At 40.4% G+C, this 12,024-nt stretch overlaps 1 protein-coding gene across 2 annotated transcripts in view; it reads right to left on the bottom strand.

Annotated features, from left to right (window-relative positions):
- LOC117496717 (transcription initiation factor TFIID subunit 4-like) overlaps positions 1 to 12,024 on the bottom strand; it is a 124,985-nt gene that overhangs the window by 108,781 nt on the left and 4,180 nt on the right. Inside the window, exons 2-3 of one of the 2 annotated variants that reach the window (XM_034148453.1) lie at positions 11,268 to 11,431; positions 2,986 to 3,129 (exon numbers count right to left, since the gene is read on the bottom strand). In XM_034148453.1, coding sequence (XP_034004344.1) covers positions 2,986 to 3,129; positions 11,268 to 11,431 — 308 coding nt within the window. The remainder of the gene's footprint in view (positions 1 to 2,985; positions 3,130 to 11,267; positions 11,432 to 12,024) is intronic. The other variant, XM_034148454.1, reaches the window with a different exon arrangement.

Consider the following 12,024-nt stretch of genomic DNA (forward strand, 5'->3'; position numbering starts at 1 on the left):
GTTAAGAAAAACAAGTGAATATAAAAAAATAACCGACTTCTGAGATTTTACTTTCTGAACTTTTTTCTTGAATGTTTACTCAGGAAAGAAATACGGATTGTCAGATTAAAGAATAATAATAATTCATTCACATGTCGCCCTAATCCTCTTCCAGTGACTTGGACACATTTATATTGACAAATCAAGTGTGCGTTTCATTTAATGACTCCATTTTAACGTTCCCATTCTTACGTTAAATGTCCGGCAGTGGCTCAGTCAGTAGGGGGCTTAGACTGTGAGCTGTAGGGTCGCCGGTTCAAGTCCCCGACCAGACCTAAAATATGGAGTGTGGACTGCTACTTGGAGAGGTCCCAGTTCACCTCCTGCCCTGCCGTGGTGCCCTTGAGCAAGGCATCGGACAACCCCCTTCCACCCCCCTCACTCCCATTGCTCCCCGGGCGCTGTGCAATAGCTGCCCACTGCTCCTAGTACTAGACTCCTGGTGCTAGGATGGGTTAAATGCATGTCACTGTGTGTGCTGTGTGCTCTGCATGTGAGACCATTAAAGAGGGTCTCATCCCCAATCAGTGTTAGGGCTTGGAGAAATGGTGATAGTCTTCTGTCATCATGTAGGAAATGTCCTATTGTGCTGACAACATATATCATGTCTTCTAGCAAGTCAATAAATAAATAGTCTTAATGAAATAATCACATGGTAAAGCCTTATGTTGGATATTCTTGTGTGAACTATTTAGTGGATAAGTCAATGTGTATAGGCCTAGCTTTTATTGCGATACAAACTATATTGAAAACTAAATAGACATGTTGACATCGTAACATATTTTTTGAAAGGACAACAATGTTGTTTATTGCATTTATGTCTTAGACAATATGTCGTAGTTTAGTGAGAGGCCTACAGAAAGGTTTTCAGGCCTGAAGCCTCCACTCAGAGCACAGATTACTGCATGTTCTCTGTTTAGTTTCTCCTCAGATTAGTTCAAAATTGAGCAGGGAAATTAAATCTGCACTGCCTCTCCGCTGGGTCTAGATGTAATATGGATAGTACGCAATATTAAGATAGGAAACACAGAGTCTGATCAGAGCCTCAGTTCTTTAGAAAAAAGGAGATCATCATACAAATATGATCTCCAGCAGCACAGGATGTCGTAGAAACACCCGCGGCTATATGCTATACATGCAGTCAGTGGAAATCAGTTTTATTCCTTGCTTCCAAGATTATGTTCATGCTGAAAATGATAACCATAGCTAAGGAGAATGAAAAACATTTACAATATTTACGCCTTTAAGGTGAGACGTTCACTAAGACACCAAAAGCATTTCTTGATATCTTAAAGGGGACCTATCATGCAAAATGCACTTTTGTACGTCTTTTATAGATGAATATGTGTCCCCGGTGTTCCAGGGAACTCACCAAGTGTCAGAAAACACAACCCTCTCTATTTTCCTCCATACCCAAATCTCTAAAAAAGGGGCTGCAACGGATCTGATAAAAACTGATCCAGATTTGAACACTGTCCTGACGTCAGGACAGTGGCGCTACGGCTATTGGGCCAACTCCACCAATCAGGAGGAGACAGCCACGGCCATTGCCGTTCGAAAGCGCTGGAGACGCTGTAGTACATATGCCAGGCCTGTAGATGGTGCTGTTCTTACAGAATCTGCCCTTGCTAAAACAGAGCAAAAAAATGTCAAATTGAGCAAAATGAGGCATGGCTAAAATGCATGATGTTTGGTATTTTGAAAAAAAAAAAGTATAAATATGCCTTATATAGGTATGGTCCTACACTATATTATTATAATATAGCATGATAGGTCCACTTTAACTAACTGTTGGGGAAATATTTTCCAAGGCCCATATCTGTGACCCAGTGTATCAGTTCAAACTGTCCTGACTGAGCACACGCACCTGTAACCTTGGCTGCTGCGCTCTCAATGTTTTGTCTCCCTGCTCCTGCCTGTTGGCGTCAGCTGATAGAGGTGTTATGATTCTATCTTGTTATGCACAATGTTGATTATTCTCTCTGAACTAGCTAAATGCACGGGTCTGAGGTAGAGTTCTTCAGAATTGACGTGGCATCTCTACCGTGAAGTCAGAACCTCTGACTCTTTGACTTGTTTTGTGAATTCTCCGGCCGAGGCTCCAAATAAACCCATCAGTGTTTGCCATCAAAGCTCCAGCTCTCCCCGTGTCTCCTTTGAGTCGGTGACTCCTCCTGCATTGCTACACAGAAGTTTCCCCCACACTTATCATTACTTTTTTCCCCCGAAATCTGACTTTTGTAACAATATTGAATTATGTTTATTAGATGATTACTTTTCTCAGAATTTGACTTTTTTCTAAAAATTCAGATTTATTTTTTAACAATATTTAAATATTCTAACAAAATGAGATTTTCACGAAGCCACCAAAACTATTTATTGGTATTTTAACGCTAAAGGACGAAAACAGGAGGCAGAACACGGATACATATTTGAGTAAAGAGGGTTATCTCACTGGGCGGAGAGCAGGACAGGAGGAAGAGGAGTAAGAGGATGAAGAACATTATTTACTTTTTTTCACTGTATTCTGACTTCTTTAACAATATTTACAGTAATTATGTTTATTAGATGAGACGTTCACTAAGCCACGACAGTGTTTCTTTTGTTGTTCTATTGATGCTTAAGGACGAAAACGTGAAGCAGAAGACAGAAACATATTAGAGGGTTAACTCACTGGGCGGAGTGTAGGACAGGAGGAAGAGGAGGAAGGAGACGAGAAGTAGATGACTTTATCTGAGAATCCTGACTTTTTTTCTTAAATGTTTTTGCTGTTTTCTCCGAATTCTGACTTTTTTTCGAACAATATTTAAATATGTTTATAAGATGAGACCTCCACGAAGCCACCAAAACTATGTGTTGGTATTTGGACACCAAAGGACAAATTAAATCTGCACTGCTAAAGGACAGAAGGCAGAAAAATAAGGCGAGTAAAGAGGGTTGTCTCACTGGGCGGAGTGCAGGACAGGAGGAAGAGGAAGAGGAGGAGGAGGAGGAAGAGGTCTGGAGGGCAGGGCCTGAAGGAGAGGGAGAAGGAGAAGGAGCCATCTTGGCTGGAAGACACTGCCTGGGGGGCTGAGGGGTCACTGGAGACTGCAGGGAGGAAAGACATCAGAGAGAGTGGGAGAGGAAGGGGAAATCAATACACACACCTCACAAAACACACAGATAGGTGAAGGTGAGGCAGAGGAGGTGAAGGTGAGGCAGAGGAGGTGAAGGTGAGGCAGAGGAGGTGAAGGTGAGGCAGAGGAGGTGAAGGTGAGGCAGAGGAGGTGAAGGTGAGGCAGAGGAGGTGAAGGTGAGGCAGAGGAGGTGAATGGAGGGAGGAGACCGGGACAACATGAGAAATCGAAGAAAAGAGGTCATGACAGCAGGAGGGGATTAAGGAAGTGGCAGCATGTTGAAGAGTGGAACAGAGACAAGCTGAGGAGTCATGAAGGACCTGTTCCTCTACAGAAGCTAATGTAGGGGTGGCTTCACTAAAGCATGACACCTAGTTGGATGCAAGTGCAACAAAGAAAAGGAACTGAATTTTGAAAATGGATGTAAATGATCTGACTTTTAGCGAAATCTATTCGGCAGATTAAAGTCTGTTGGAGGATTTTATAAAAAGTGAATCAGGACGGATTGAGATTCTCTTGAAAATTGTGACTCACAAGTTAGTCTGCTGTCATGGTAACGAAGAATGAACGTAATGAACTGATGAATGAGTTAAGAAATAAAACCATGTCAGACTTAACACCATGTATGAAATCCCCTGTGGTTAGGAAATGAGTTTCTACAGTAAAGAGTGCCGTTAAAGTCAAGAGATCTTCACACAAGACATGTCAAACTTTAGAAACAATAAAGTCAAATAGATTCATAAAGGTGGATTCTGAAAATATGTTACGACTCATGTTTGTTTAAATGCATATTAAAAAGGCACGAGAGCAGAAGGGTATGGCAACTGAGTGACAACTGCCACAAAAACTCACATTCACAGTTCCTGTCTATGGGCCAAGAGGGCCTTTTCCCCGACCTCTGACACACAGTCTTACATTCATCATATACACATTTCACATGTTATGACACACACACACACACACACACACACACACACACACACACACACACAACACACACACACACACACACACACACACACACACACACACACACACACACACACACACACACACACACACACACACACACACACACACACACACACACACACACACACACACACACACACACACACACACACACACACACACACACACACACACACACACACACACACACACACACACACACACACACACACACACACACACACACACACACACACACACACACACACACACACACACACACCCCACACACACACAACACGACAGCACATTAAGTGAACTAAGAACATCCATAACATTCACCTGTTTGCAACTTACACATTATTTATCACTTGTATAGAGACTCTTATGGCACTACTTCTATTCTATTTTAATGTATTTACTTGCACTATTTTATCTGTTTCATTGTGTTGCACTGTTGGAGGAGCCTGTGACCTAAGATTCTCATCGACATAAGTACACTGCAGCTATGTACGAATGACAATAACAGCCTTGAATTGAATCTTGAAGTAGGATCAGAAAGAGGAGGAGGGAGATACCCCTCAAATAAAAGTTTTCTTGTACTGGGGAATTGGGGATGGGGGGGGGGGGGTGAAGTGTGTGTGAGGGGGTGATGGCGGGGGTGGTAAGAGCCACGGGGTGCATCCCACCGCCAGCTATGCCTCACACACACACACACACACACACACACACACACACACACACACACACACACACACACACACACACACACACACACACACACACACACACAACACACACACACACACACACACACACACACACACACACACACACACACACACACACACACACACACACACACACACACACACACACACACACACACACACACACACACACACACACTGGAAACCAAAGCCTTGTTAGCTTTTTAAAATAATCAGGCAGTTGGATGATGAATGATTTAACAGGTGTGAAGGAAGGAGAACAGGATGCCTTCAGGGTCAGGGGAAGAGTGACAGGCCGACAGAGGGGGAGCGCTCTGGGAATAAACACCATTCCCTTTCATTTCCCTTTTCCTGTCGACGAGGCATCGCCGCGGCCCGCTAATTTGTCATCAGCGCGAGTGTGTGTGAGTGTGTGAGAGGCGACGAACAATCTGCGACTGTCTTTTGTGAGGGAGAGCGACAGGAAGGAGGCAGGTGGAGCTGAGAGTTATGTGGACTGCTGTGTGAGTTTGAGAGGCTTTGGACAAGCATAATGTACAGTTTCAATTCTGTATATTTTTGTATATTTATAGTGTATTCGATATATATACTGTATATGCCTAATTATTGATATGTATATATTCAGTTTCATTCCACAAGCCATAAGACTGTTAAACTGCTGAACTTTTGATAGATAGATAGATAGATAGATAGATAGATAGACAGACAGACAGACAGACAGACAGACAGACAGACAGACAGACAGACAGACAGACAGACAGACAGACAGACAGACAGACAGACAGACAGACAGACAGACAGATAGATAGATAGATAGATAGATAGATAGATAGATAGATAGATAGATAGATAGATAGATAGATAGACAGACAGATTTTCCTTTAGTTTTAATATTGGATGTAGCAGCATTCAATTCATTATACCTCAAAAGTAACGGTGGCATTTCCATAACAAAGAAACTATTCATCTCAGTTTTAATAGGTGTAGAATGGCCTCTCTCTCACAGCTCAGTCTGTACTGTAAAGTCTTCTAATTTCTGTATGTAGCACTGACTGTATAATGGTTTGGCTTATTAGTATATTAGTGCGTAACATAGTAAAAGAAAAAAAAATATATATATAGAATAAATGAAAATTACTAAATAAATGTGTACTAAATAGCATACATGCACTTATTCACACATTGCTTTATTTATAAATACATATAAAAAATGTTTGTATTAGAATTTGTAATGGGTTTGGTACTGTAGGCTGTATTTCCTTGACATTTCACATGATTACGAATGAACAAGTGTCTGACTGTAAGTACAACATGTTAGAGGAGCTGTTTAACTCATATCTCTGAGAGCAGAAGAAGAAACAAATAGGAAAGTTTAGCCTGAAAAAAGACGATGGAATGCTGCCCTCTAGTGTCAGCCTCTGTCCTCACAGGTATGATATGATGAACAGCTGAAGATCTTAAAGGTCACCTATCATGCTATTTTTAGGCAATAGCATAGGTCTCAGATATATAAAAATATATAAAAAACATGTCTATGAAGTGTTTTGCTCAAAATACCAAACAGATCACCCATTCTAGCCATGCCTCATATCCCTCTATTTCACTTCCTGTTTCAAAAGTGCTGATTTGGGTATAAAGCTTTAAAAAAGAAAATAATTTGATAAAAAATAAAAAAGGAGGGGGCTGAGCTCATGCGGGACCCGGCAGCTACTGTCTAAACTAAATACTGCGATGATGAAACGCCATATCATGGATTATCAAGGATTATTTCTGAAACAGTATGGAGCTCAAAGGCTTTCTCTCTTGCCGGTTATACCACAAGGTGAGTTCCTTTATATTTCCTGCTTCTTCACACACATGCTCTCCAGTACAGGTTAGCTCTGAGTGTTAGCGATGCTAATGTAAACACCGACCATATTACGTCCAAAACAGTCTGGCATTGTTTCTGATAGCAACTTTCTGATAGGGCCGTGGGTCCACATTTCCAATATTACGTCATATCAGACGCAAATCTGGATCAGCTCCGTTGTTCCCCGTTTTTAGAGATTTGGGTACGGAGGAAAAGAGAGAGGGTTTTATTTTCTGACGCTGCGTGAGTTCCCCGACACACCGGGGACACATCTTGATGTATAAAAGACATCAAAAAGTGCATTTTGCATGATAGGTCCCCTTTAAGACGTCTCTTCACAACAGCATTTAATATTTTATAAGAAATACATTTTTTACTTTGGAGCTTAAATTAAGAACTTTGCTAATGAAGTTAAAAACAGAATGCTGTTTCAAGCACTTCCTAAATTATTTAAAGGCCACATGTCTCCCATTACTAAATACATCAGTGTTTATTATTATTATCCTGATTCATGAAGAAATGTCAGATTGAGAAGGGTATTGAGGAAACACTTATTTATTTTTATTTTAAGCAGCCAATAGCGCCATCTCCCTGTTCAGTGTTGAACTTAACCGAGGTCACAAGTTCAGTTTTAAACAACCTCAGTTTGGATTTGAGGGCGTAGTGTTTGCTTTTTTATTCAACCAACGACCCATAATAGTGTACCAGAAAGGTGAAATGAATGACACACACACACACACACACACACACACACACACACACACACACACACACACACACACACACACACACACACACACACACACACACACACACACACACACACACACACACACACACACACACACACACACACACACACACACACACACACACACACACACACACACACACACACACACACACACACACACACACACACACACACACACACACACAGTAAGTGAACTAAGAACATCCATAACATTCATCTGTCTGCAACTTACACATTATTTATCACTTGTATAGAGACTCTTATGGCACTACTTCTATTCTATTTTAATGTATTTACTTGCACTATTTTATCTGTTTCATTGTGTTGCACTGTTGGAGGAGCCTGTGACCTAAGATTCTCATCGACATAAGTACACTGCAGCTATGTACGAATGACAATAACAGCCTTGAATTGAATCTTGAAGTAGGATCAGAAAGAGGAGGAGGGAGATACCCCTCAAATAAAAGTCTCCCAATTTAATTTAAATAGTTAGTTTTTATATCTGGACTTATTTGGTTTATTCTGTTGACTTAATGAGCATTGTGTGTGTGAGACATACATTTTTTATTTGATTATGAATTGATGAAATAAAACGTTATGTATGAAAATGAATTGATGGTTTGTGTCTTTTTCCTTTATTCCCCTGTCTAGGGCCCTAATTACACGTCTGGATATTTTGGGAGATTAATTTAATAATACATCCATTTGTACATTTAATTAACTGAATCAATTAAATATTTTCCAAACGTATTAAAAAAGTAAAAGATGTAATAGTTCAAGCTCGGCAAATTTCAATATTTGAATGTGTTTCTGTAGCAGGGTTAGACGTATCATAACAAGCAAACAAAGTGAATAATGAAAGACAAGAAGAAGTCATTTCTAATCTGTGTGATTCTATCTCTTGATTTACAGGGAAGCTGTGGCACATCTAATTATTAAAACCAATTAAGCTCAGGTCTCTCAGTGAGTGATGTCTCCACAGGTGATAATAAGCAAACTCAAATTAATGATTCAGTGGCTCGTTAAAGTTTGATGAGCGGCCCCCATGGAGTCATTAAGGAGCCTTGAGACGTTAATTCACCTACTAATCTCAGTTTAATCTATACGTAAAATAATCAAGAATATTAACTCCTTATAATTACACGGTTTAATATATTAATCACTTCCCAATTAAGGGGGTAGAGCTCAGCTTAATGAGGAGCGGCCCACCCAATATCCACTGTATGACACACAGCTAATTATTACACCAACGTTTTACAAATGACTTCAAAAAGGTCAGCAGTTGTGGTATTAACATCGACAGAAATATGCAAAACTCCTCAGAGATATGCATATATAACGTCATGGTTGCTCCCATACAAGGAAGTCTGAGGTTGATTCCATTTGCATTGTGGGAATTAATAATAAAACTGCCTCAAATTGAACATGAAATAAATAAGTACCATATAAATGTATTGTATTTATTTCAGTTATCTCTAGTACTCTCTCATTTATGCATAAAAACTAGGGCTGTCAGTCGATTAAAATATTTAATCGCAAATTAATCGCACATTTTTAATCTGTTCTAAATGTACCTTAGAGGAAACATTTTCAAGTTTTGAATACTCTTATCAACATATGAGTGGACAAATATGCTTTATGCAAATGTTTGTTTATTATCATTGGAACAATGACAAATATTCTCCTGAATATTCTCAATACAACAACCTGGAACCTCTCTCTCTCTTACACTCTCTCCCAACCCTGTCTACTTCTTGGCACTGAGCCTGTTTACAGGTGTTGGCGAAATGCTGCTCCTCTGTCTTCATAACAGTCAAAGCATGAGACTGAAGTTCCCACCTAGGGTCAAAATAATGCGCTGTGATGTGCAGTCGACACGTTGGATGCGATCCGAATTATCTCACACAGTCCCTCGTCCTCCACAATGTTAATTGTCCTGCAAGCTGTAGCCACCCATTTAGCTATCGCTGTCGAAAGCATGCTGCCCGTGTCCAAGCGTCTCCCTGGCAAACTTTCAAGCGTGGTCTGCCGCAAGCGAGCGGCAGGAGCAGGGCTGTCAGCATCAGCTGTGTGCTTGGCTTGCTGTTTAAAACACCTTTTTTTGTATCCATATCTCTCGCTAGAATCTCCCACCATCCAACTAACAACAACAACAACAACAACAACGTCGAGCCTTTGGGCTCTGAAACTACGGGGCGGGCCGAGGACAAATACACATGCGTTAATCGCACGTTAAAATAATTAGTGGCGTTAAAAAAAATTGCGTTAACGCATTATTAACGCGTTAACTTGACAGCCCTAATAAAAACTCATTAATTAAATGTTATTCTAAGGGATGTAAAAAGTTGTTTTATATCACAGGATTTTTATAAGTTCTACAAAAAGAAAATAACTAAGGTTTTTAAAGTTTGTATTATTATTTGAGGCACGTGAGGATTTGACTGCTGCTATATTTACAGAGCCTTCTGAATAAACGGAACTGTTCAAACGGCCTACACTTATGCAGTGTTGGTTTGAATTCATAATAAATAATAATAATAATAATATATTGTATTTAAGGGCGCCTTTCATGGCACCCAAGGACACCGTACCATTTGGTAATTATTTCTAAGAGGTAAAAAAAACAGAACATGATTAAAAACACTAACAGGCAAACATGGAGGAGAACATCAAAGTGGACACAAACGATTATCAACACTATTCTAGTCACACCAAAATAAATTATCCTTACATGTCTAGTCTATTTTTCCCAGATGTGCTCGAGTCGTGTAATTTGTGCCGCGTTGAATTCACTTGCGTATGCTTATGAAGTGTTGATATAAACTCAATATTAAATGTCTAATAAAAGCCTGCTGAACGAAACGTGTAAGTATCAAAAGTGTGTGTTTGCCAAATAGCTTGGAAAGAGCAATGTAAAAGCGTCAATGCTTAGGTCATCCATGCATCATAATAATAATTATCATTTCATTATTTTTGGAGGTTTCACAAGAAGTGTTGCAACATCTATACCATCCGGCAGGAGAGCATTGACAGTTCATCCTGCTCTACCCGTATATTGCGTATCCCCTTATTTGGAGAAAACTAAACTGAGAAAATGAAGAAGTCATTCAGGAAAGAACAAAGATGTGTTCTTGCACACAAAAGAAAGGTTAAAATCTCTGCATAGTCATGTGCCCATGGAGAGTAAGACTTTGTTCTTTGGACTCATACCTCAAGAATGGACTAAAAAAGACAAATATGTATTAAATCTGTTGCTGGTGGCGAGTAAAAAAGCTCTTACATGGAAGTGGTTATCTCCAGATAGCCCAACTTTAAACGCATGGATGGACAAAATGGAGAGGATAACATCATCTGTCAATCACAAACTGGAACTATGTGTGTCACAATGGAGAAAGTGGACTGATTTCGTAAAACCTCATAGGCCAAAACCTCAACGTATGATTTGACTGTAAAGTCCTGATCACTCCCTAATGTTCGTATTGTTCGTACTTTTTACTGTTTTTATTTTATCTTTGTGTAAAAAAAAGAAAAAGGCATTTCGGACAGACGAACTTAAGATGTACAATTACTATGTCTTGAAAAAACACTGTGTAATTGTTTGCTGCCAAATGTCAATACAAAATATATTACAAAAAATAGGAATGTTTCATAAGCAAAACCTATTGTGTGACGTACGTGTGCACAAACTAGTCATGAGTCTTGATAAATGTTTAAATGATCTTCCCGCTCAGTTCTTGTTGTCATGCTGTAAAGAAACATGGTGGTGCATTGGGGTCGTACTAATAAAAGTGTAGAGGGGACAGGTGTGTGTCCTGCAGTCTCACCTGGGGCGTGGTCACTCTGAAGGTGGGGGCTCCTGCTGTGGGGGTGGGGGGCCGTGGAGAGATGTTGTTCTGGGCCTGAGCTTGAGCCTGAGCCTGGGCCTGGGCCAATGCCTGCTGAGGAACCATCACCAGCTGACCCAGCTCCGTGCGCACCAGTACCATCCCTGCAGAGGAAGAGCATCAGATGACACATTACAGGGGAAATGCACGTTTAGTTCTCTCATTGAAACACATTTTAAAACAGTCAGTCCTCTTGTTAATGGCTTAAAAGAGGACATTTGGAGGTGTAGGAACTTAACCGCCTTTAAAGGTCCCCTATTATGCTGTTTTTCATCAATATATTATAGGTCTCAGATATATACAAAACATGTCTCTGAAGTGTTTGGCTCCAAATACCAAACAGATCATTGCAGCATCCCATAATCCCCTCTGTTTCAGCCCTGTTTCAAAAGTGCTGATTCTCTGTCTGTTAGGCCCAATCCCAAACCACCCCCTACACCCTACCCCTACACACTACCCCTCTGTGACGGAGTGAACTCCATGGAGTGACACTCGCAGCTCAACGAGGCTCCCTCCTGTCAGATGGAGGGAGTAAATATAGCGGCAAGCTTTGGGACAAACTCCCCTCTCTCCGGCAGAAACAGGAAATGCCGTAACTGTATGTAACAACGGTTTCAAATCGGCATCTCTTAGACAAAAAATGTAAATGAATAACTAAAATAAAACTCCAAACATCTTTAATTGTGTTACTTTTTTG

The sequence above is a fragment of the Trematomus bernacchii genome, unplaced genomic scaffold (genome assembly GCF_902827165.1).
Source record: "Trematomus bernacchii unplaced genomic scaffold, fTreBer1.1, whole genome shotgun sequence".
In the NCBI taxonomy this organism is placed as follows: domain Eukaryota; kingdom Metazoa; phylum Chordata; class Actinopteri; order Perciformes; family Nototheniidae; genus Trematomus; species Trematomus bernacchii.